We start from the raw sequence: 26,626 nt of genomic DNA, 5'->3' as shown, positions 1-26,626 counted from the left end.
AAGGACTTGACAGAAACAGAAAAGGCTAATGATATTTGGAAGAAACAATTATAGTTAGCACTTGTTTGCCTGTGAATGAAGACAAAACCCCACTAAAAGCATTTGTTAAAAAAATTCTATTATGCATGTCAGATTTTTGCTAGGAGATGAAGTACTGGACTAGGGTCCTTCCTTGATCCTGGAGATTAATGATTAAATTCTTCATCCTGCATGCATTTCCACAGTACCTTTGCCAAGTTAGCCTCAGTGCCCCAGTTTCTGTTCCTGAAAATGGGCAAAGTGACTGAGGTCCATGCATGCATCCAGACTGTGATTATACAAGACCCATTTCTTTGGACCAGCTAGATAAAAGCACACCCTTATTCCCAATAGAAATCTGTCTTTTCTCCACTTATCAACCAACCTATCAACTTACTATGGTGACCCAAATCCTGGGACTGAAGGAAAGAGCAGGGTGATTGAGTCATTCCCCCACCAGAATTCATGGGACAATGTTTGCCATAACTGGCTCCTCCAGCCACAGCGAGTTCTTGCAGTGTCCAAAATAAACCACTAAGTCACAAGGTTGCCTTTATTAGCTTCCCTGGGAGAGGGTGGGGTGAACTCCTCCAGATGGTCCCAAAGAAATTAAGACTTCAAGCATGCATATGTGTGCTCCTAAATTGCCTCACGAAGGCCAAAGAGTCTCCAGGAGACTGTCAGCAGGGCTTTTGGCAAAGGGCTCAGAGAGGCAGCTACATAAACTCCCTCCCTGTAAAATAGAATATATGGCCTCAGGAGAAAAGGATGTTTTAAGTAAGAAGTCACCCCTCCTGTCATTTTATGCAAGGTGATGGTTCAAAATAGAGCTTTCTCCAAAACTTGAGAGGCTAAACTTGATGTCCTCTGTGTTGGCACAAGCAACAGCACAGCAGCAGCCAAGCTGTGTCTTTAACAAATGGAAATCAAAAGGAAAAAAGGAATAAACACATTTTTAAAAATTAATATGTAGGCTGCCTTCGAATGGCTAGGTGTTACTACTTTCAACCTTAAAAACAGTAAGGGATTTTAAATGCTTACCAAAAAAAAAAAAAAAAAAAGCACATCTCTGCTGAGAAAGTTTTCAGAAATGCAAAATATCCTGCAAAGCAGGCCAGTGACTAAATACAGACTAAATCTTGTAGCATGCTTCTTTCTAGGGCCCAAAATACATTTGGCATGCTCAGACACGCTGAACTATGCCCCATATCACCTAATGTAACCCAAGAGCCTGTGGTGTTTCATGCTGTTACTGGGATGAAAAAGAAACTGGAAAAAACACCATGCAGGAGGGAATAGCAGGTGATCTGCTCCATGTGTGACACCTGGAAGTCACCAGCCTGTGTCTCTCCTGTTCTCACTTATATTTCATCAACGTGCCTCTATGCAACTCCACCTGACCTGCTGGATGCTGGGAGATCTTCCCAGTTACCTCTGCGACTGATACCTCCTCTGCACTCAGGTGTGTTGTGCTACCACAGCAGACTCTGGATGGAAAAGTACATTTTCCTATTTAGGCTTTGGCTAACTCGTCCTGAACCAGCCCAACCTGTTCTGCCATGCTGCAAACTCACACTTGGCCATTAGCAGGGCAGAGGAATTGTGTTAGGACCAGGAGCTGCAGGACCTGAAGCTGGAGCGTGCATCTCTGATGGCTGGAGAGAAACGCATAGAGATGTCATTTCAAGCTGGAAGAAGCTAATTCTGCATTAAGGCAAGTTTTTTTAGCTAACAGAGTTTTCTTATGGTCCACAGACAGTGTACCATACTTACAAGGTTCAGGTTGAAGCCTTTTAAGTGGAATTAGAAACTTGCACCTCAGCGAGAAAAATCTGATATTTGGAAATGCTCAGCACGTCCCTCTGCCTCACTGGCAGATGATCCAGACACCCCCCTCAGACTGCATTTCGTTGTTCACTAAACAGCTTGTTATAACTCTGTCAACACAGAGTGCTATTTTTTCCCTAAGGGAGAGATGAGAACAAAATCTAGGTAAAAAAGCATCTCGATTCATGCACAATGACAAGTGAATCCTCAGGAAAAAGTTAGGATTTCATGGTAAGCATGAGATCACTTTAGGACATGTTTATATATGGACATTTACTAAGACAGGTCTCCTGGAAGCTATTCATGGTACACTACTAAGCCTAGACAATTTTTAATGAAAAAAATAATACTAAATTTGAAAATCAGAGATGCCAGGGTTTAGGGATTTTTGGTTTTGCTAAACAAACTGCTGCTAAAGAGAACAGAGAAGTATCTAACAGCAGGAATGAATGGATAAATAAAAGCTCAGTACTAAGTTCAAATTCTAAGGAAGTAATCAGAGTGCATTACCCTTCAGCAACCCATCTATGTGACATGAAGGAACAGAGATCCCATAAAAGTCCTTCAATCTTCTCTTCACCCGAAGTTAGGGAAGAACCTACAGCACTTGTGAAGCACTGAAAGGTATGCAGCTCATACCATATATAAATCATGCTGCATGCAGCTCTCATACTCTCAGAAGTTGCCCCATGCTGCAGCTGAAAATTTTATTCTGCTCTGGATGGGACAGAGATTCTGCAACATCCCAGTTTTAACCGATTTGTTGTTGCCCAAGTATGAACAAAAATCAAAGAATAGCAGCTAGTGTAGCATTTCCCAAAATAATTTTTATGACTACTCCGCCTTGCATTATGGCAAGGCAGACAAGGAAGGACAATTTCTTTTCCTCTGCCGTGCTGAAAACAGTAGATGTTTAATGATTGACAGCAACACTGGATTTGTACTGACAGGCAGGTTCACTTCTAGTTTCCAGTGGCGGAAAAGTCTGTCTAAAATGCTTACCAGACAGCAGCTTCTGGGAGCTTAGTCCATATCCTCACTACTTCTGTCTGTTGCTTTTTATATAAAACTGCTCTGCCAGGTTCCCACCTATGTGTATAAACTCAGGCCAGATCCGGCATTCCAGTCTGCGGGTACTGAACGCAGCACTGCATAGAAACCAAGCCTGGTTTATAACCAGAGCTACTAACATCACTCTTTATCAATAGTCCTTATCATTTCCAGTTCATGCTCAGGCCACAAGGCTCACAAATTATTTACTTTAAATTACTAATGCTACATTCATGATATGAAAGGTGGTATTGAATCAAGTGGTTCAAGACTGAGAACATCCCTATATGGCTCTAAATTACATGCACAGGACTTGTCACAAGGCCAAACATTATGCAAGTTCAATGCTCCAGTACACAAAAAGCACTCTGAACTTACTATTAAAAAAAAAAATCAATTACCACATCAGCAGAAGCAGGTTTTGTATCAATCAGTTCCTATTTTATCACATTCACAATGTGTTTAAGCATACTTCATGCTACTACTTCATATGGAAACAAGACTGAAGTTGATAGCTTTCCAAGGATTCCCGTCCAGTTTAACATTGCAGAGAGGGACTGTCACTGTCAGCTCCCAAAACTTCCAGAGGATGCTTCCTTTTCCTAGTCCCTATCAACCTTCTGTTTCCACCACTAAAAGGTCACAAATGGATATAAAATATCTAGCATGAGATTTTGCTGCTGAAAACATTCACTAAAAACACAGATAGAAGTCATTTTAAGCAATTCTACAAACAAGTAAGAAAGGTGAAGTATCAACAAATTCTCATGCACTTGCTGATATATTTTTCTCTAACTAAAGGACAATTTGATCCTTCAGTGACTGAACAAAGTCTTGCTAACAGGCAAGTTGTTTTTAAGACTCAATACTAGAGATTTTCAAGATCCATTCAGAGAAAACTAGTGTTCATGCTTACAAAAAACATGTTTTATAAAAGAAAGCCATGCAGAGAAGTCTTTAAAACTCACCCAGTATTTAAAAGTTTTTCCAGGAGAAAAATGAGCTAAGTTCTTCTAGCAACCTCCCCTCCTTATCAGAAATACAGGTTGAAGTCTAAAATAGACATCCTATCATTCAGCACAGTCACATCTGAACATGCAAACTTTCAGAGGGTAGAAAGAGGGCTGTAACTTACACCAGGCAGTCCGGGGATACAATTCACTCCGGCACAGGAGAGCACATAAGACAACACTGAGAAGCATCAATGCGAGTCCAGATTCTTATTCAGTAGGTGAAAATCTGCCTCCTCTTAAGCAAAGAATTCTGCTGGGGGTGGGCACTGATAAAACACAACACTGCGTCACGGCTGCACCAGAGAGACAAACCAATCCAATGAAGCTCGTATTAAAAGCAACAAAACGTTCCCTTCCCCCCTCCCCACCCCCAGGCATAGGCATAGACAAGAAAGGAAATCTCATTTTTGACTGTCAGATGGGCGTTTTGGTGAGATCAGGTAATCTCTGAGGAGTCTCAAATCTTCTATTTGCAAGCACACTTAAATGCACTTTTAATTCGAGTGCATGTGACAGTAGGGTATGTACATCCAATTTGGGAATAATGTTGCTTGCATGCTTGCTACTTTATTCATGTCAGTAGAGGTCCCACAGGCTACACAGACTGCAGAAAGTTAAAGATGTGCACAAGTTTTGACTGGATCGATGCCTAAGCAAACAACTTCACTTTCAACAGTTCAGCCTAAATTACCCAATCCAGATTCTTTCAACCGCTTTCCTTTAAGTGGGAAACATTTTTGCACATAAGTCAAGGCAAAACTAATGTTTGCCTAAAAGTACCCGCCTTAGCTTTATATAAAATAATTGCTTTAAGACAATATCATGCAGTTAAGCTATCATATTCAGCAAAAAGGAATTAAAATCAAAACTGCATTGTCACAGTTAAAAATCTGACTAACAAAAATTTACTTGGACACATTTATGGTTTATGAATTTATCTGATAGGTTTTACTCCATTCTGAGTCACTAAAATGTGTGTAATGCTATTACAACTTAATATAATTAAATCTGTAAGTTTCCCACATTTTGAACATTTGAGAAAAACTAAATCAATTCAGATTTGTAAACACAGACTTCGAAACATGCTCCTTTCCTATTTTTTCAAGCTTGAATAAAGGATATTTCCTATCAAGAAGTCAAAAATTTTCTGAATTGGTTAAATTCAGCTGCAGGGCTTATTTGATAAAACTGAAAGTGTTTTACATTTCTTAAGAAAACTCACATGGAGTAGCAAGCCTACATCACCTTCTAAATATAATTAGGTCAAAATTCCAACTAGAAATCTGCAATGAATAAATGACATTAAAATCCTCCCACAAAAAAAATTATACCTATTGGGCCATGATTATTTTTAAGGTCTATACCCAACTACAATTAAGTCTGCAATACAGCTGCTACCTTTATGAAAAGCTACATCTCTCAAATCTGGTTGTGATGTCTTTCCTTTTGCTTCTGTAATAGCTGGCAAACAGGCTTCCAGTTTTTAGAAAACTGAGAGGCTAAGACTTTCACAGTGGTTTTCTCTTATGGACAAAAGCAACATATTTTATCAAGCATGTTAATGTTTTCCTGCAGATTATATATCTTAATACCTTTTTTTACTTTTTTTTTCTAACAAGTAGCATCAATCAATTCAAGTGAGAGCAACCATAATCGTAAACATTAAGTCAGCTTGTATTTATAGATCTGGATTCCAAAGTTTTAAGGAAGTGAATAAATAAGCACAGAAACTTCTTGTAGCACTTGTTTAACTTTATAAAGTAAAAAAAAAAAAAAAGAGAAAAGAAATTGCAAAATATTATTCCATGTTCTCTTTATAGCTGATGTCTGCCTCCAACCCGAACAGCCCCAGTAAGCATTAAATCCATCCTACTTTTCCTGCAGAGAATTAGGATGGCCCATTCCCCCAGCCTAGAGCAACCACCACCAGCGTGCAGGTAAAAACACTGCCGAGGGGACATGTCATTTGAGAGGTATCTATTTCAATTTCAAACCTCAGAAGCTGCTGGCCTGACCTGTGGGAAGCATCTCAGACCCAGGAGAGCTGCAAACTGGAACCATTTGAGTGCTGCTTCCCACGAGCCAGCCTGGCCACAACGGTGGTTTCTTGTTGACCTAAGCTTCAGAGCTCGGTCTACACGCAAAGCAAAGGATATAATAAACAGCACAGAGAAAAGGAAATATCTTCAAAGCTTTTGTTCTGCTACATCAGCATTGTGGACTTCAGGCATGGGAAAATTCAAGCCAAGATCGGTTGACCATTAGAAAAAGTTATAATTTGGGACACCACTAAAGAAGCAAGCAAAGGAAAATTTATAAGACCACAGAATAAATTACAAGGATTGGTTTTTGGAAATGGCAGCACCAGTTTGGTTCCCATCAAATCAAATACTTGTAGAAATTATAAATTACAATCTCGATCAGATATCATAATTTTGTTTTAATTGTAATTTATTTTGGTAAATCCACAATTGATAGATTCTTGTTTTATTCAACAAACTCATGTCAGGCAGATTTACATTCAGGTTTAAATAATGTAATAGGACAAGCCAATTTAAATATTTTTTTAAACCCCCTTTGTTTGCCATTTCTGCATTAGCTATTTTCTGAAAAATGCCCAGGTTCTCATCTCCCATTGACCACTAAAACAAAGTTAATTTTGCAACTAAGGGTAACTTTTATATCAAATGTAACTGGCCTTTTTTGCCATTCAGGTTGGAAGGCTACATATGTAAATTATTATTCATATTTTAAAACACATACATTTTGAGTAGAAAATAATGGAGGATGAGTAGAATTTTCTAACATAAAAACCCATAAGAATTGGAACCTGGATGCCTGTAAAATGCATTTACTCAGGAACAGAAATACAACAAAAACACCCAAAAGCTGCAAGGTTAGTGACCAGCTACAGGAGCTTCTGGGCTCTCACATACCTACTGGTACTCTAAAACTGGGAGCCATAAGCACCTGGGGACCCTGACCCTGCCTGGGAACCCTTAATCCCTTTCAGTGTATAAACAAAGAAAATAAAATTAATTAGGAGGCATGAAAATGGGTGGCACATGGCAGCCCATTGCACCTCGAAGAAATCTCCAGCCCTCTTCTTTCTCGTACTGAAGGCCTCCATGACCATCTCCACCATGGGAGCCTTGAAGCCAATCATTACCTAGAAATCAGCCCTGAGGTCCTTCAGACTAACGGAGCTTTAACCAAACCTGCTCTACCAAACACAGCACCTCTTCTTGGAGCTCTGGTAGTTCTATTATGCTCAATGAATACCAACAAAACTCTGAGCATCTGCTCTGCAGAGAGCTGAAACACAGTTTAAAAGAGCCAATGAAAGCACATTTGCTTTTGCATATTGGATAGCAATTTCCGAAACATTCTGTTATCTATCAGGATAATGTCCAAAAGAGATGCATCCATGTTTCACTGCAAGAAAACCATCTCAGGGACTCTTTGGAAAGTTTAATACAGTAGACATAAAAATTAAGAAGTCATTTAGCATTCAGGGATGGAGCAACTCCTCTACTCTAAGGAATCAAATCCCTTGGATGGGCTTTCTTGATGGCTCTGAACTCTGTCACCCAGTCATCCAAACATTTTTTTTTCCAGCAAGCTTGTGGCCTCTCAAAGAGGACATCCCACCCCAGTCAGGGGACTTCCATTCCCAGTGGTCGAGGTGATTTAGCTGTGCTTGCACAGGCATACATGGAGAGCTGCCATGTTACAGCATGTGACTCTGCTTGAGATCACACTTGTCTACTGAGTGAGCCAGCCCTGGGAAATGAAAGGGAGGAACCCACAAGTGGAATTGCTGGAGGCCAAGGCTGGCACAGAAGAGGATGACACAGGCTCCGGGTGCTGTGTGGCCTGGGAGAGCCATGCTGACTCCAGCCCCTACCACAGCACAAGCCCATGTCAAGCCAGGAGGAGTTCAAAGGCAGCAAAGCAATTCTGAAGGGGCAAGGCTCTGGCCAGCGCTGATTCAAGCACTGCCCCAGTTAATGCTGGGATGGGAACTGGACTTGGATCACCTGTGACTCCAGCCGACTGACCAGAGACCAGGGCACACCCATGACCATGCTAAGACCAAGGAAAAGTGTGACCTGATGTTCAGAGTCACCCTGAGCTTGATCTTGCCCTCCCCAGACCCATATCCAAAAAGAACCTATCAACATGGGCACAGTACTATAAAAGCCCTGGCTACTGTTCACAACTCAAGGAGCATTATCCTGACATACTAACGGACCCATACCGACTTTACACAGAACATAAAAATTGCCCATGAAACACTCCTGTGGCAATCCAAAAATATGCATTTTGCAAATTCAGAGGCTTATGCAAAGATGCACTTGGTGAAAAGCCAGAGTGTGGTTGCCAAAAGTCAACAGTGCAAATTTTTCAGATAAAGGAAACCTGACACGTCCAGCCCCAGATTGCCTGCCATTTCCATTTCACTTTGGGTTTCAGAGAACAACCACTGTGGAACCTTCTGTTTGAGCCAGAAGAGATGGCTGGAGCTCCCTTGAGTCCAGCAACCCCCTCTCTTCAAACAGAGCTGGAATGAGTGAGTAGCTATCAACATGCCAAACCACACCAGCTGGCTCTCACTGCCATCCTCCAAAATCGGTATGGCCCACAGGACAGAAGACCAAGCACTCCTGAAATGATCTAACTGAATGGAAAAAGGAGGAAAGGACCAGGGGTATAACCAAACAGAGAAGGGATGACACTCACAGAGGTGTCTACCATAGAGGTGTCAACCAGGGTTATGGGGATAAATGGAAGTAGATGAGGCCAGTACACTCTGACAATGAAAATTTTGATGGTGTTTTTTTTTTTTTTTTTTTTTTCCCTATGAGAATTGCAGTAATAAAGGGGGAAACAGCAAAGCTGTGACCTTGGCTTCCTTTCAGAGGAATTGGAGCCAATCTTATGCTGCCTGGTGACCATGCAAAGCATGGCATCTGCCAGTTAATAGGCCTGTTGCCCCCTCAAAGCCCAATAGCTGCTGATATCTGTTCTTGAGTCCATGTAATATCGACATCTGTCTCCTGCAGTCTTTGCTGCTAGAGGCATGAGGAGCATGATGGTGAAGCAAATACCTTGAGTTCCACATACCGGGCAGCATTAACATCCTGGTAGCTTCACCATAGGTTGACAAGACTACTGAAGCAAAGAAGTGGCCAAAAGACTTGTCATTTAATCTGGGTTACAGATTAAATCACTGTCAATGCAATGTGCCAAAGAGTGTCCCACAGGGTTCCTGGCTTAGCAAACACCTCCGAGAGGACTTACTAAGGGTGTGTGGTCATATGAAGCAGGTCGAGAAAAGTTAGGCTTTATCTCTCATGGAAGGCCAGGGAGCAAACCCAGTAGTCCAGTGCCAATGTCCAGGTGGAGTGCAAAGAGTCTTCCTAAATGTTTGGGCAAGATAAGAGGACACATAGACTGTATTCATCTTCTGAAAGAGCTTGAACAACTAAGATTTCTCTTCTTGACACACAGGCTGTAGGGAAGAGGAAGTTATTAGGCAGCAGACTGTATTTAAGTACTTGGCACCAGCAAACAGGGCCAGTGGCTGCTGTGCCTCATCCTCAGGAGAAGGCACTCCTAGCTAAGCCACAATGATGACAGTGATGCACTTCAGAAGCCCGATGGCTGCCCAGAGGAGAAAAGATAGAATGGGTGCTGCTGAGAGGTCAGGAATAGCAAAGGGGATTCCATGAGGAACCCTCCCCTCTTCCCTGCCTTGGTGTGAGAACCAGAGCTAGTCATGCCAGGATCCTGCTATGGCCACCACGGCTCAAGCTGGGGCTTCTCTAGACTGCATCTTCCTTGCAGAAAATGACCAACAAAAAATGGGAGTGGCCCAGCACTGACAGGCCTCTCTGCTCCACTCAAGCACTGTGAGAAGAGCCACATCACTCCAAGGAAGGGTGCAAATTCCAGAATTAGCTGAAAGATCAAACAGAAAATGAGAAAATAACCCTCACAACCAAATAAAATTTAGTCTATGGCAGCCACACACGACAATCACACCATGTCAAGATTCTTCTGAAATACAGAACATGCAAAGCATATTTCTTGCGAGACCTGGAATCACTGTCATCCTGATAAGGAAAATTTACCCACTGTTATCCATAAAACAAATGAGCAATAGATAATCATATAAACAAAGAACCCTGAATACACAGGCAAAAAGACTATAAAGTATTTTTTCCTTCAAGGAAGTAATCAAGGAATCTATAATTAATAAAAAAATGGTTTCTTGTCACCAAGACCTTCAGAAGTCACATAAATCATTTCCTCTTCCATCTCTTCTACACATAAATTAAAAAGGGAAAAATTAATTATGCCATTTCTTCATCTATCAATCAGTTTCTCCACTTTGAATTAAGCAGATCTTTAATTAAATCAAATTAATAAAATTAGGTGAGGAAAAGAGTTGCTCTGAAACAGTAGAATACATTACTCCCAAAACGAGCTTAATATTTCAATCAACACTGTCTCCAAGCCTTTAACCGGATATCTTTCACAATTTTATTTTTTCTTTAAAACTGCAGCAGACATGACAATATCTTAATCACTTAATTTAATACTAATAACTAAATAGATTACAATAAATTTGGGCTATATTACAAGTTTGTTGCTTTCAAATCCATAGTACTATGGTTTTACAAGAAAAACAATCCTTTTCAGTTTAAAAATTCCTCAGTTAAGCAAAAAGTATTTTCCATTCTCTAAAGTAATCCAGAACCTGGACTGTATTGTTCACTAATATACTTTCTGTCTGGGATACATTGGTGCACTAATCATATGTGAAATTCAGGGGTGCAGAAGACCATTCTATATCTACTTGCAAACACTATCATCCATTACTGAAAAATCTATTTAAAATTGGAAAAAAATTGCAAACTCATCCTCTGGCTACTCTAATCCCAGGATTCTATTTTGACTGAGATTCTCTAGGTTTCATTCAGAAAACAGATTAATTGCAGAAACTCGAATGCACAGTTCTCCATCAATAAAGTCTTCCACAAGAACATGCAGGAACCCACACTGAGTGTGCCTCACGGGCAAACACCATGAAAGGAGTAATGCTGGGAGAAACACTAGGTGAACACAGAGGTACAGGTAACATGAAGAAAACAAATGTGCAGATTTACTTGTTCCAGTCAACAACAGTAGCTAAAAGTTTATTGATTTCAGTTTCAGCAGCTAAAAATCCATGAAAACATTCTTAAATTATACAGACAATACTAACCCATATTCAAATTTCTATCAAAGTAATAAAATAGGCTAGGATTTTCTCACAGTCATTGCAATTTACTTATCAATTAGTACAATAAAACCTATTTTAAAATGTAAATATCATAAAGTGCAAGTAGCTTTTGTATCCCATTGTGATGTAGCAGCTCAAGTATATGGAAATATCTAAGTAAAGAGACTGAAAAAATGTAACTGGAAAAATATAACTACAAAAATAGCTGGACACATTCTCGGCCACTGTCTCTCAACTGTTCCCTTTATATCCACTGTAAAACTATTTCCAACACACTAATCACATCTATTCGGAAGAAACTAAAATTATATGATTTCAAACTATTTTCATTTTAAAAAATAGTCCTTTAACAACTGCTTTTACTCTTCTATCTAATTATATACTCTTAAAGGCCAAATATTCAGTCAGTATACAAAAATAACTATAGTCTTTTATTAAGGATAAGACACCAGATAGGAGTTCATAAGAAAAATAAAGATGTTCTTTGCCTGCCACTACCAGCAATACTTTTCAATACAGGAAGACACATTTACTTTTAAATTTTTAAATACATATACACCAAAGTCTTAATAACTTTGTATCAGAGACTTACTACAATCAAATCTGTTCACAGCATCATTAAGTTGTTGGACTGCATGGCCAGTATTTCCTTTGAGATACTTCACGGTGCAGCCAAGATGTTCAAAAAACTATCTCTCCAAAAAGCTCTCTCCTAACTCAATACTAAGTAATCTGCACTTGTAACTCCACAACCCTGCCAAGAAATCTTACCTAGAACATTTTTCTAACCAACAGTCAGATAGAAAAGATAAAATTGATTAATATTTGATTCTGGCATCTGTCTAAGGACACCATAAGAACAATACATTATAAGGTTACTCAAATTAGAGGGATAGCACTATTTTTTTCTTTTACCTATGCACCTGTCGTCATACTTTCTATACAAAGGGTGTTTATTGCATGCAAGCAAAACCCCTAACTTCCTACTTTGTAATGATCTGAGCTTTTCCATATTCAATGTATGTTTCAAAAAACAAAAGCCCCAAATTGATTTCAAGTACAAAGCAGCAGCTATCTCATCCACAAATAAAAACTACAGCGATGTTCTGCTCTTCCTAAAACAAGCTTGAAGCCATGATTATATTAAAGACACAGATGTGAGGGGATTTTTCAACTTCCAAACAGACATGCAAACAAAGTATTACAGTTCAGGGGTGCAGGTAAATGAATAAGCAAGAAAACTACGTGACGTTTGTGCAGCGTCCTCTCAAATCCTGCAATCCCTTCTAGAAAGTCTGGGTCTACATCTCCCTCTTCTTTACTCATGTTCTTCTCGCATGGCTTGGTCTCAGAAACTTTCCATGCCTGTAACGGAAACTTGAGCCAACTTCTTAAATGTATGATTTCTTCATCTCCACTCATCATCCACTTCTGTTTCTGAGAAGCTCCTCATCATGACACCTGTATCTCAAGAAGCAAAACAGGAAACATCACAGGGATGAAGCAATGAAAGATGAATAATAATATGCCTCTGTGTCTTTAATAAAATCCCAACTTTCATTCAAGTTCCTTTTAGGAAATCAGAGTTCCTTTCACGAGTGCAAAGCTTACAAATGCAAACATCGTGTGCCAAAAAACGAGGTAACCAATGCAATCTCCCAATCTGCACCTCTGATCTTGACACGATGAGCAGGAGAAATCCTGTACCAGCTAGCTTTACATACTATGGAAAATATGACCGGGTGCCAAGCTTGCAGAACTAGTCTGCGGCAGCCAGCTCAACTAAAAGAAACTGCTGACCCATCTGTTGACTTACCCGCTACTGAAAACAATGCCACTTATCTTTACTCAGGACTCATTTGTCCAAGTAGAGCTCTAGCCCACAAGTTAGACAAAAAACAAAGATGTAAGTAAGCCTCTCCTCTACTTTCCCATTGCTCCCTAACCTACACAACTTCCACAGCACACAGTTTGTGGTTTTGTACACTTATCAGGTGCAAGAGAAGACAAAGCTTTCTCTGCATTACAGCAGCTTAACTACAAGGCAACAAAGGCCTAAAGTATTTTCAACCCATCATAAAATTTGGCACTGGGGTGGAGGGCACTCACCTATCTGTTTCTGCCATCCAAAACTTGGGGTCAAGCAGGCCCAAAGCCAAAAGCAGCACTGTTTAGAGTCTAACAACAAAACAGCAAAGGGATGGCTCATCTGCAAAACAAGAGACACAACCACCTTGTGTCCAAAGACGCAGCTTAAACCATCTGCTTGCCTGGATGCTGAATGAGGGGGTACAGGAGAATTCTTTCTGCAGCCTCCCCAGCCATGAAGCCATCAGAGCAGATAAGCAGGCACCAAAACCATTCTGCCAGCCAGCTCTCAGTGAAACAGAAGCATGAAAGCAATTTTATCTCTCCCTTTTAGGGTTAAGGCCACCTTTAAATAAACATAAGCATCAAAACCGCTTTGTACCAGAAGAAGAGCAGACCCTACATCTTATCAGCTACCATCTAAACTTCTCAGAATTCCACATCTCATCTAAAATCCTCCCTTATTCTGCTAAAGCACTTGACAGCAGCATGCTCCATACAAATGAATCAGAAAGACAGCATAGTCCTTCCCCAATTGCTCCCTGTGAAACGGGACACATTTCAGCTTTCTTACAGCAGAAACAAGGGACAGCTGTAGGGACAGAGTACCACCAGAGCACAAAGTTTTGGCTTTGCTTCTTGCACATCACAGTTAAGAAGATAACTGAGCCTTAGACAGTCAAAGCAAGAAGCCCTGAGAGTGCTCTGGGTATTGCAGAAAAAAAGAGCTTTTACATAACTGGACAGAAATGTATTTGCTGTGCTGAGATTACATGGCAAAGAAAAATACATATTCCTCCAATTCTGAACTCTTGATTAAGTCCTTACCTTCAAAAGTGTTTAGAAGGAAAACAGTCCCGAAAGCTTGTGCCTCAATAATCATGCCTGTTACTGAGACATGCTACTGCCTACTCAGGAAAGGTAACTATCACAGATTTCAAGAACTTAAAAGCTTTCAAAAGAACTAAAGCTGAGGAAACCACAAATGTCTAGCTGTCAGAACATCCAGAAATATTTTATAATATATATACCATCCAATTATTTTACACCACAGTGATTCTTAATCTTTTATCATGATGATCACTGTATACAAGAAACAGAAACCATAATTTTAATGGTCCATAGTTATTATAACTCCATATTCCCTCTGAGCAGCAGAAATTAACTGAGAACAAGTAATTCAATCTATTATTGACATCTTCACTTGTTAATCTGTTGTCTACAATCAGCTTACACAGCATACAGACTACAAGACATCCAGGCTGCTCACTGTTGCATGCAGAAAGAAAACTGCAGGAAAAGGTTAATAGTTGTCAAAAACATCTAATGCTGGCTGCCACCTGAAATAACCTAGGAATTTTCAGTTTTCTTTTGAAGAGACAATTTACTGGCAGGCTGGTACTTCTAACTTTGATCTTCCTTCCTTCTAACACCAGCAGAAGTTCAGTAACAGAAGTTCTGAAGCTTTGTAGCTCAGTAACAAAACACAGAAACCACCCAGTATGTTAACTCAATTACAGTATTTTGGCAAGGAAGCCTTCCCCTTGTACCTTGGGGAAAATCTTAAAAAGATTAAACAGTGCATGTTTTAAAAGTACACATGCCTCAATTACTTGGTGTAACTCTTCATTTGCCTCACTGCTTTGAGAGAAAAAATATTCTTCAGTAACTTGCTTGAAAGACTGAAAGTGTTCCTTATTTCCCAAAGAAACAATGGTTATACAACCACACAGATTGTTCCATGCATGGAAATGTAAATTATAAGGCAAATTTCAACTTCATCTCAGGCAAAAGCTAGGAGATTTCAGAGGTGTTCAATTCCTACAGCAGAACTGCAAAGTAAGCAACCAAGACAGGAACAACAGGTATGGTTCTCAAATATCAGGGAGACAACATGTTTTGATAAAATATACCCAAGAACTAACTATGAGGCAGGGAGAAGCCACTCAGGCGCTGTGCTGTTGGGAGAATCAGGGATGCTAACAGCACTGCTGTGTAATGAAGAAAAAGAAGGAAAATTGTGAAGGTACTGCAATGCCACCAAAACCAAGAAAGCTGCAGGAAAGTCTTATCTTCACTAGTTCAGCTGCTCACAGAGCAGCTGTGGATAGCTGTGGTAGCTCAAAGGGCTACCTTTGGATCGATGGAGCAATGCTTCATGAGCCCATCACATCTTCCATTTCTATGTGGGCTGCTGCTCACATGTGGCAATTATCAGGATTCATTAAAGGCACTTGGACTCCAGCTGTCCTGGAAAAGCAGACATACACTGCAGCATAGGTGGCCTCAGAAAACCCTAAAAAAAATATGCTTTTCAAACCCTTTCAACAAGATCCTGCCCAGGCAGGGTAAGCTAAACACTGGCATGACAGGTCAAACTGCTGGTCCATTTGTTTGAGAATCCTACCTCCTGTGATAAGGACCAGATGCTTCAGAAGGTAAAGCAGCTCAGGTAGTGAACAGTGATGTAATTCCCCCAAAAGGGAAATTCCTTCCTGACCTCATCAATTAGCATGAAGGTTTATGTGCTTAATTTATTTAATCCTATTTACAGCAACTCTGGACATTGTAATTATATATATAAATGTCCAAGTCTGCTTGGAATCCGAATAAACTTTTGCTCTCGGTAATATTGTGTGGTGTATTTGTGCCTAATGTCATTTAAATATTCCTTTGTTCTTGCACTATGGGAACTAGCATTACCATTAACCACCTCTGTTCCCCTTCCAAGACTCCAGCCTGCCTTGCACCATAAATTTCCATGCCACACTATGCCCTGTGACAGGACACAATCTGAGGATCTTCAAGGAAACTACTGAGCAACTTCTATCAGATATCTAGCAACATTTAAGCTACAATTCTGGGATCTGCAGGAAAGTTGGCAGTTGCACCAAGATTTCAGCAGGCCCTACCTTCTTCTAGATCTTGCAAGATCACTTTCATGTTTTCCACTCCAGGGCTGCCACCCTTATAAGCAAGATGTTTTGTTCTGTTGGACACTTTGAACCCCCCCTCAAGATTCTGATAAATTTACTTAGAACAGAGGGCTGTATAGGAACTTTTCTGACCAAAGAACTGCCCTCTCATCTCCATACCTGAATAAAGAACAACAGGCCCCAATCATGCAAAACCAATCCCATTTTGCTCTTGGCTGACGTTCTTGTGGGGCTGCAGGTTCCCCTGTGCAATAACTTTAGCCTATGTTGCTACTTTTGTTCTTTAATGGCTCATGGCACATTCATCATGATTATTGTGTCAAGTACTTATTAAAGTTCCAGTGCTCTCTGCTGTTTCTGCTCATACAATGCTCATCAAGGTATAAAGCCACACCTTCATTCAACAAAAGCTTGGTGGGAAAAAAAAAAAAAATATATATATATATATGCAAGCAGCAGACAAGAAAGGGAGACTCTAAAAGTACACTTGGCTTTCTGGATCCTCTTGTATCCCCGAAACACAGACCTGCTTTCAGTCATTATTTGGGCTGCATTTTCTTCTCCAACCCTTTGAAGCTAAAACTTTGGACTCCAGGCCATAGGTTCTCAGTCCAAGTCTTCAGGAAAGAAAGAGAGAAAGGCTGGTATCTCATGGGAAGATGGCCTCCCAAGGAGATGACAGAGTTTTTACAGCATCTGTGAGAAATACCACACAGTCATCAGTGTTTTACCACAAATGTTGTGATTACGGGCTTGGAACTGGTGAGTTATGGTAAGAGAATACTTCTTTGCCTCAACCAAAATGAAAATTATACCATTTCATCTCTCTTTGGAACAACCTTCAGGCAACCAAGAGGGTGAGAGGAAAAATCCTGTTCCAGCTTACGGTTCAGAAACAAATGAAATTCTTTAATGATCAAAAAATAGCATTAACAGAACTGGCAAAAGGCCCCACTTCGTCAACAGCTACCTCATTAAATAATCCAAACACATGCAACTTTTTTCTCTATTTGAGTATCAGAGGCTAATTAGTCAAAAAAGTAACAGGTCTCATAATAGCAGTAAAATTGTCTTTTCACATATTTCTCAAGGACCTCTCTGTGTTGTTTAACAGTTATAGTGGTCTTAGAAACTCTGTTTCAGAGCAAGGATCTCGACGCTTTCTTTCCAAAAGGCCATAAACGCTTTCCTGTTCCTCTGGCTCACATGTGTAAAGACAATATACTGAGCTGGGTACTTGTACAATGCTCTTAGGCAATGCTGAAAGAGTGGTCCAAGCCACAAGGCTCCAAGCACTGCCATACCAGCACTGCCAGGACCTCTGACCAGCCAGCGAGTGGTTTGCCTTCGGCATTCCAGAATGCGCTGAGGTTGAAAGGGAAGACAATAATGATACAGAACAATTCTCCCATCAGTGGTGGCAAAAGTAATCTCAGAGGCAGAGTGCAATGCTTTCACCACTTCAGGGTCATTACTGACTAAGAAGTCAAAAAGAAGTGATATTTTCTGGTTGTCCCACACAGAAGATGAATTTGGGTAAGGAGACTTTTTTAACAGACTCAACTAAGGTATTTTTGGTTGCTAGAATTCTCAATCTGTTGTGATAAAATTAGCTTTAAATAAATGTACAATACAAGCAGTACATACTTTGCCTAAGAAAAAACCTGCTGGCCACTTACAGATCATGTGAACCCATTTATTTAGCTGAGCTAAAAACAACAATTATTCCAAGCCTTATCTGACTGTAGATTTAGATCTGTTTAACAACAGCACTGCCACATATCAAAATACATGACAACCCACAGCTCTTTACTAAAGCAAGGAAAAGTTCCTGCAAACAATGATTGCTGCCTTTTAACAACAGTCTTGAAAAAAAGAGGTAAGAGTGAAAAACCTGCACCTTTGCCTCTATCCTTCAGACCTTTTCCTGAAAAGAAAATGCAACTTTTCCTCTTCTGTCTGTCCACCCTTCCATCCATATTACAGCAGAAAGAAATGGGCTGCCTTCAACTATCACTCCCTGATGTCCACCAACCAAAGCTATGAAAGATGATAATCTTATTTTCCCCCTGCAAGGTTTTCATCAACCAGCACAAGTTCTGCTCTGTTCTTTCAACCAGTGTCACAGAACCTGGCTCTGTACTGCTTATCACCATGATCCAAGCAACAGCAAAATAGTTGCTCAAACATCCCTAGTGCTCAGTGCTGGGTAAAGTTCACAGCAGCTGTTTGAGTCCCAGAAAGACATCTGAGAGAAGCACCATAAATAACGACATCACATGGAGTCCCCCATTGCACAACCCACATACATCTTCCCTGCTCAGGCATTCACACCTCGCACCCTTCGCTGTCAGTCAAGAGCATATTACAAACCATGTTTCCAAGATGATCCAGAGGATATTTTGGAAAGTAATACAGCCCTCCTGTTGGCTGAGTCTTTTCAAAATACCTGTTCTACTCCATTACGAAAATTACAAATGCTCCTATTATCTTATCAAAACCATGGTCTTTCTCAGGAGCAAACTGTAGATCCATATGCACATTTTATACACCATGGATGTCCAAAACCTATTCCAGCAAGTCTGACAGCCTGGCAGAAACTGAAGGGCACTACTCCTTCACAGACTCGGGATCTAAGTTCTTCATCAGATATGCAAATACCAAGTATTTTCTCGGACTACAGATTCAGTAAACCCCAAATTTCAACAGCTCCTTTTCAAGATCAATATTCATTTTACTGTTAGATTAAAATAAAACCAAATTCTCTTAGAACACCTAATTCCTAGGCATCTGCAAGGAGAGAATCACTTTTCGAAGCAGTGTCTAGGTATAATTGAGAAAGAAGATATACAGTTATTTTGTAAAAATGAGATTTTTTTTTCCTGGAGTTTTGCCACAAATTGCCTTTGAGGGCTTGGTTCAGAAATTCCAAAGTTAGTTTATTGTTTTTCATATTGAGAACTAATTCCTTTTAGCAATTCTGTTAATCTTGGAGTTTGAAATTATTTTTATTAAAGTAACGCCCAGAGTTTAGATATTCCATAAAAAGATCAGGAATTATTTTTATTAAAGTAACACCCAAAGCTTAGACATTCCTTTCAAAAATAAGGCAATGCACCTTCATTCTTAAAAAGGTTCTTAGTCTTTTCACTGCAAACACAGATTTCACAAAGACAGCTGAGCATTGCAAAGTTTTATCAGCCATTTTTTATCAGAGACTTGAGAAAAAAAGTAATTTTCTGCCTAAAAAAATCATGAGCCTTTTGCTCCTAACAGTACGTGTGTCTTTTTTTTTTTTTCCTCTCTTCTTGCCTTCTGTTACAGAAGAAGTAGCACCGATTTCCACTCCCTGATGTCAGACTTCTCTTGAGACACCTGTGCTGGCTCTGGGCTGCTCTGCCAGCAGTCAGTACCTCTGGTCATCCTCCGTATCTCTCCCTCAGCCAGCAGGGAGTCCCCTCGACCCAGGCAATGCCAACTTCTGGTGAAACTTGTTAGACTACAAAAAAATGGATTGCAGCCCTTAACTCTTATGCCACAACAGATGCAGGGCTGCAAAGTGAAGGATCTTACCTCCATTCTCAAGGGCCTGAGGCACTGAAACCTTTTGCTCTTCAGTAGCAGCTCTCTCTCAAGGACAAGACCGGGTGCTGCTTTTTGTTTGAGTGACTACGTTAATAAACAACACTCAGGTTCCTTACCATGACTAAAACACAGTTCAAGTGTTTGGAGGGGAAAGGGAACGCCTTTTGATGACTACTTCTGATCTGGAGCATAAGCAACCATGACTGAAGACTCCACTTTGTCAGCAAACCTCCTCCAATTGCTGTTGCTCTTTAGGCATAACAGGCCAAAGACATCACAGATTTAATAACACATTTTCTAATGTGCTGCTTCCCTGTTGAAGAAGGCACACAATGACAAATTTCAATTTCTTTAATGCAGAAATTAGGGCTGGGACAAAATCTTTCCAATTCCTCTGAAAGGGATGTGGAGTTGCAACATCCCCACCTTTCTCCCTGCAGCGTGTATAATTTCAGCTTGCTCAATAGCATCGGCACTCCTGAGTTCAGGAGGACTTTAAAAGGAGCGATTAAAGCTCACGGAAGTAAGCTAACATGAATAAACTGCCCAGGCAACAGGGAAACATTCCAGAGCCCTGTGCTGTCACCAGGCTTTTGTCCAATGCTGCTTAATCATATATGCAAAACATAATTTACAGAAAGATCCATCATTGGTTAGAATAGTCTCAATTAATAATTTTGCATTGCACTGAAGAAGCTTTCCTGCCAACTGTTCTCAGACAAAAGCACTGGGATCTTCTCCTCATTCTCAGAGCTTCTACCTGCATCATCAGTACTAGTGGCACAGCAAAGGCTTCCTCTCTGCATCTTCTCAATGTGTCAGGCAGTTTGGAAGGGAAGTTTGAGAGCAAGTCGAGGACCACTCAAGCATCACTCTGCTGCAACTCCTACACCCTGTGGCTGGCTATAAGTCATCATGGCAGCTACTGCAGGATACGTTCTCACCTGGGCTCAGATTGCACGTATCAGTTCACACTATCCGGGCATGTAACACTGGGCCAAAACTCAAAATGCTTGTGGCACAGGGGAGGATATTTTCACTACAAGGCCCTCAGAGTTTATGACATCTTCTTTAAACACAGATGTACTCATAGCTTAAATATTTAAGACCCTCTTGAGCCTTGTAACAGAATTTATACAGCTCTATCAAAAAACCTTTGATCTTCTGCATAGTGCTGAGTAAAAAACCTTGCCAGCCACATTTTGGGTTACAAGGAGAGAGATTACTTTTCCAGCACTTAACAGAAGATTATAGTCTTCACATAAGATTATAGAGACATGGTTGTAATGCCATCTGAAGACTGCATTTACAAAGATCTGACATTTGGCAGCTCACATGAAGACAACAGAGTAGTCAGATCCTCAAAAACTTTGGAGTTATAACTGAGAGCAACTTGTTAATGACTTTCTGCAATATCTTACAGATGTAAAGTTTTAACTGCTTAGAAAGCCTTCCCTCACATGTTTCATGTGATCAGACACCACTAAATCTACACATCATAATAGTTTTTTAAACAGTATTGGGTAAGCTAGAAACAGTTCCCTCTGTACAGCATTCTCAAAAATAAATGTAACTGAAGATAACTTTGGCCCAATTTTTGTTAGGTCATAAACTTTCCCCATCCAACACATCCAAAGTTCTGCATTAATTAAGTTCCATGAGAGTTTAAGAAACTGCTCCTGTGCATACCTATATGCCTGACTACCAAAAATGGATGCAAAAAAAAAAAAACCAACAAAAAACTGTTGTCTCTCTGAGTTTGTTTTCAGAACCATGAATTAAGAGGTAAAAATCAGTGCAGATATTTGAGCTAAAATTTCAAAAGCTGACTACACTTTCTGTCCCAACACATACTTGTACTGTACAGCTGAAAACATAAATCCCCCTCCAGAACAGGGTATCGTTTCACTGGGACAGAACTCCCGTGGCTGCACTTGCCCGGAAAACAAACCACGACCTATCCTTCGCTCATGGGTCAGGCAACATACTTCGAACAACCTAGCACATGCAAAAGCCACGGGCCCTAGTAAACTTTTTCCTTTTGATACTTCTCCTTACAAGCTTTTTGTTTTGGACAAGTAAGTTTGAGATGCTCCTGCCACCGCCCCAGGTCCATGAATACAAACGAAGCTGCACGCTGCTCCAGATCTGTAAGCCCTTCACGGTGCTTTTAGCTGAGCTGAGAGGCAAACCGTGCAATTGTTATCTGCAGCCCGAAAGACGCTGTGCTGGGTAAGCGGCACGGCGCGGGCTCATCTCTGCCACACTGCTCCGCTGAAGCGAGCGGAGCCGCACCGGGCGGCTGCGGCGGGCAGCGGCGCCGGCGGAGATGCGCCACTGGAAAGGCTCCGCTCCCTGCCCGGCCGGCCGGGTGGGCAGGGCCGGTGGGAAGGAGGGAGGGCTCAGCTGTCCGGACAGCCACGAGCCCCCGTGCCGGGACATCGCTGCGGCGCCCGCGGCGCGAACCCGGGCACGGGACTGGCGGGGAGCGCTCCCGCGGGGACGGAGCGGAGCGCTCCCGCGGAGGACGTCCGTTCCGGCCCAGCGGCGGCACGAAGCACTCCCGCGGGAACGGAGCCGGACCCAGACACCCCTTCCCGCCCCTGGCCGTGCTTTCTCCTCGGGCGCCCCTTCCCGCCTCGCCACGGCCCCCGGCGAGGCGCCCCATCCCTCCCCTCGGCGCGGACGGGGCGCGGGGGCGGCGGCGGCTCGGGCGGCGCGGCCCCACTCACCGCCCGGCGGGCGCCTCCGGCCTCCGAGCGGCGGCGGCGGCGGCAGCAGCAGCAGTGGGAGCCGGCGCGTCCCGGAGACGGAAGCGCGGGAGGAAGTGAGGTCGCGCCAAGGGGAAACGGCGCCGTTTCCGGGAGGTGGAGGGGGATGCGCTCCGGGGGTTTCCCCCGCGCCCAGCCGGGCGTGGATCTCTGTGCCTCGTAAGCCCCGCCGAGTGACGGGGACGCGCTGCGGAGCGGGGCCATCACACGGGCAGAGTAACGCGGGAAGGACGCGGCGCCGGCGGCCCCGGGGCTCCGCGCCCTCCCCGCTCCCCGTGGCCGCCAGCCCTCGGCGTGACCCCGCTGTTTTCCGCGGTTCCTTACAGGGAAGAAGCTGTCACAGGGGGCCACCCTTCACCCAAAGGAGCCTTTCCATGGTGCAAAACCACGGAGCCTTCTGCCACTGTCAGTTCGGGCCAGGTCACGTTTTACAGACCCTATAGACACTGAAGTACAGCTCATTTCAATATAGTACAATTTGGTGCTCAAAGCCAAGTTTCTTAATATCCAAATATAACCGCAGTGGTGCTCACCACTACTCCAGGACTTAATAGATTTCAGCGCAGAATAGGTGAAAACCTCTGGACATAAACTCCTAGCACTGTGCTGGTTGTTCATCCCTTGGCCAATTCAAGTTGTGTAGCCTTAGGAATTACAGCATGATACATCTTCAAATAATTTTCATTATTAGATGCTTTTATTAAAAAGTAATTTCTGCAGAATCCTTTTGAGATTTACCTAGAAAGAAAAAGTAAATACAGTGTGAAGTCTCTTCTGGACAAGCTATGACCTGCTTATACTGATTTTTACAGACAGACCCATTCTTTACAGCAATTTAACTAAATGAAACTAACCACCTTTGTTATTAACATTAGAGTAGTGGCTTGAAGTGTCTTCTAGACCTGTAGTTCACTGTGTACTTCTCAAAGTGTCTCCAGGAAAGGTTCACAGTATTGCATACACAACTCCCAAATAAACAGAGAGAAGAACTTTTCCGCACTACCACCAATGACACTGGGCTCTCAAAGTTTCTTCTTCACCAGGCAGTACGGCCACAGTGCCTTCATTCACACTTACTGACTGTATTCAGCAAATTCAACAACTCATCATCAAGGAACACGAGACTTTCCAGGCAGGTAAGTACTGCCTCGCTTTCTCTAGGGTGCTGTTGCCAGACAAGGTAGCTGATTTCCAAGGAGCTAGCAGAGAGAAATAATTTCAGACATTAAGACTGCACTTCCCTACCCTCAGGTTCCTCTGAGCACGTTTTTCCCTGTGCTGAGTACCTCCATGTTGAACGTTCCAGTGGGCACCCACTTCACCTCATGAGGGCTCAGAGAAAAGCTACTAAAAACAAACTTCTAGGGACAGTCCCCTCCCTTTCCCCCTTGCCTTCAGCTAGGTGTCAATTAAAAAAGCATTGAAAACAGCTCCACACTGACTGTTAAAATTGGCACTGGATATATGTCCTGCGTTCCTACAGAACTGTGGGCTTCATTCCACTGAGAGCTGTACACTTTCAGCCTGTTTTGGTGGCTGCTGCTGCTGCTGCTGTTCATACTTCCTTGCTGAAAAAAAGAAACACCAATCAACACTGATTGCACAGTTTATTTTATATTATTATTACTATTATTATATTATTTATTACATACATCTATATATATGTACACATATATGTTTTTATATATATATTCATGTAACTATGACAACAATCAAGAAACAGACGTAGCATCAGAGAACCTAATTTCAGCCACACAAGGGGAAGTTTCAGTCACCATGTAGAACTTCACCTTTCACCTATGGCTTTATAAGTGCTGAACAGTATAGTCATAGCAAAATGTCAGTGAATCAATGGCAGAGATTATGATTCCATTCAGGTCCTTTTATTAAAATAAAAATAAATAAAATTAAAGGCTATGGCTTCAGAAGTTCTATTACCGATGACCTGAACGGCTCAATAGTCACAAGGCTGATGTCCGCATTTCTCATCTCTTCCACAATGCACAAGCCACAAGCTAACAATTACATTGACTTCAAAATTAATCTGGTCAGCAAAGCAAAGGGAGATCAAAGAGTTGCATGCAGTGGTACAAACAATGTACCACCACATGCAAATGCCAGGAGGAATTCCACTGTAGGAAGAACATCCAATTTTCTTCCTACAGAATGCAATGGCCTGGTGTAAGAATCTTTACATCAAGTCTTTGCATTTAAAAGGTGGTTTCAGATCACTAAGGTTGTTGTTTGTGGTTTTTTTTTGCCGTATTTCCTCCAGGCATGCATGTAGGGCAGATGTGAGGCAAAGCTGTGTTTCTCTGAATTGGACTGCTGGAATATTATGTGATATTCCATATTATGATATTATGCCCCCTGGGCATGGGGCTCTTTTCTGCCTCCATCCTCACCCTTAGCATTGATATCGGAGCAGCAACACTTGTTGGTTCAGTAAAATTGTAATTTATTTTCAATTTCTGTGGTTGCCTTACTCATGATTACACACTCCTCTCAACTTTTACAAACCCGTCCACGTTTCCACAACATCCAGACCTTCCTGGTCCTTTCAGAGTGCAACATGGGATTGGTTTTGACACTTGCTTTAGGATAATTGCACAGGCGCTCCCTCGCTCCGTGCTTCCTCCCGCAACATCCCGCGGCCGCTGCAGAGCCGCCGCTCCTCACGGGGCCGGGGCGTTCCGCTGCACAAGGCTCCAGCCGCCCCTTGAGGCGGCCCCAGCAGCCGCAGGCCCGCGGATCCCCGTTCTCCCTCCCACTTACCGATGGAGTACATCTCCAGCTGCTGCCGCAGGCGGATCTTCTTCACGCTGTCGTAGAAGTTGGGCTCGGGCGGGGTCTCGGCGGCCGGGGGCAGGGTGAAGATGCGCAGGATCCTCCTCTTGTTCCTGCCAGACGAGGGGCACGCCGGTGAGCGCTGCCGCCCGCGGGAGCCCCCGCCCCGCCCCGCCCCGCCCCCGCTCACCGCCGCGCGTAGACGAGGAGGGCGAGGCTGGCCAGCACCACCAGCAGGTACACGTTGGTGGCCTCGTTCCACGCCTCGTGCACCGAGTAGTCGATGGCGCCGCCGTCGCCCAGCGCCGCCGAGGCGCCGCCGCCCGCCCCGGCAGCGCCGGCCGCCGCCGCCATGGGGAGCGCGGCCGCAGGGGCGGCCCCGCCGCCGCGGGAAGTGACGTCAGCGCGGGGCGGGCGCCATGGCGGGGGGGGCCGCGGGGCGCCGGGCGTCGTGATTAGCGCTTACAATAAACTAAAATAATGTGCCGGGAACATTAATGCCAAAACGTATACACGGGGAAAAAATCTGATAGTCGGCCCGCCGCGTTTGTGGGACGCCACCCAGCAGCTGGGCTTGTGCTACTCTGAAATCATAGAATCACAGAATCGGTGAGGTTGGAAAAGAGGGCTGAGACCATCGAGTCCAACCTGTGACCGAACACCTCCTTGCCAACCAGACCTCGGCACCAAGTGCCACATCCAGCCTTTCCTTAAACACCTCGGGGAAGGTGGCTCCACCCCCTCCCGGGGCAGCCATTCCAGTGTCTTGTCACCCTTTCTGTGAAGGAATTCCTCCTAAAGTCCAACCTACACCTGTGCTGGCGCAACTTAAGACCACCACATCCTCTTGTCCTGTCACTTGTCCCCCGGCTACAAGCTCCTTTCAGGGAGCTCTAGAGAGAATAAGCACTGTCTCTTTCAGGTATTTAATTACTGCCTTGTCGCATGCTAGGTAACAAATCCGATTTTTCTGGACTATACATGAGGCTCTGGGTGCCTTCCCACACTTTCACTTCCCCTCCAGCTACCGGACCCTTGGGGAGAGGGCATGTGGAGGGGACCACTTCTGTCCCAGGGGCACTGGAGATACAACAGGTCCTTTGGTTTTGCAGTGCCAGCGTCCGAGGGAAAGGCACAGATGGGTTTGGGGCCAGGAGAAGTGTCAATTCAGCAGCTCTAGGAGCCCGGCAGGCGAGGAGTCATCTGCCTGGGCTGGTGCTTATGCAGCAGCACTGGAATTATGTAGAATGCAGTTTTGCA

At 42.9% G+C, this 26,626-nt stretch overlaps 2 protein-coding genes across 9 annotated transcripts in view; both read right to left on the bottom strand.

The window, feature by feature from the left end:
• Window positions 1-22,641, bottom strand: part of SLC20A2 (solute carrier family 20 member 2) — a 56,833-nt gene extending 34,192 nt beyond the window's left edge. For 2 of the 8 annotated variants that reach the window (XM_077782950.1, XM_077782953.1), the window contains exons 1-3: window positions 22,541-22,641; window positions 12,445-12,660; window positions 4,031-4,174 (exon numbers count right to left, since the gene is read on the bottom strand). The gene's annotated coding sequence lies outside the window, so the exon portion shown is untranslated. Of the gene's footprint in view, window positions 1-1,791; window positions 2,181-3,296; window positions 3,528-4,030; window positions 4,566-5,923; window positions 6,134-12,444; window positions 12,661-22,540 lie in introns of those variants that run through there. The other 6 variants (XM_021532635.3, XM_021532637.3, XM_021532636.3 and 3 more) reach the window with 6 other exon arrangements.
• Window positions 22,642-23,257: 616 nt separating this feature from the next.
• SMIM19 (small integral membrane protein 19) lies at window positions 23,258-25,720 on the bottom strand. Its single transcript, XM_021532641.3, has 3 exons — window positions 25,557-25,720; window positions 25,355-25,479; window positions 23,258-24,147 (listed from the first exon to the last, which is right to left on the bottom strand). Exons 1-3 carry the CDS (start codon window positions 25,718-25,720, stop codon window positions 24,074-24,076), a joined length of 363 nt encoding a protein of 120 aa, XP_021388316.1. The 3' UTR covers window positions 23,258-24,073.
• Window positions 25,721-26,626: the final 906 nt, after the last annotated feature.

Source organism: Lonchura striata, chromosome 4 (assembly GCF_046129695.1).
Source record: "Lonchura striata isolate bLonStr1 chromosome 4, bLonStr1.mat, whole genome shotgun sequence".
Taxonomy (NCBI): Eukaryota; Metazoa; Chordata; class Aves; order Passeriformes; family Estrildidae; genus Lonchura; species Lonchura striata.
The sequence above is the reverse complement of the archived record's forward strand: the minus strand, read 5'-3'. Positions and strand labels throughout refer to the sequence as shown.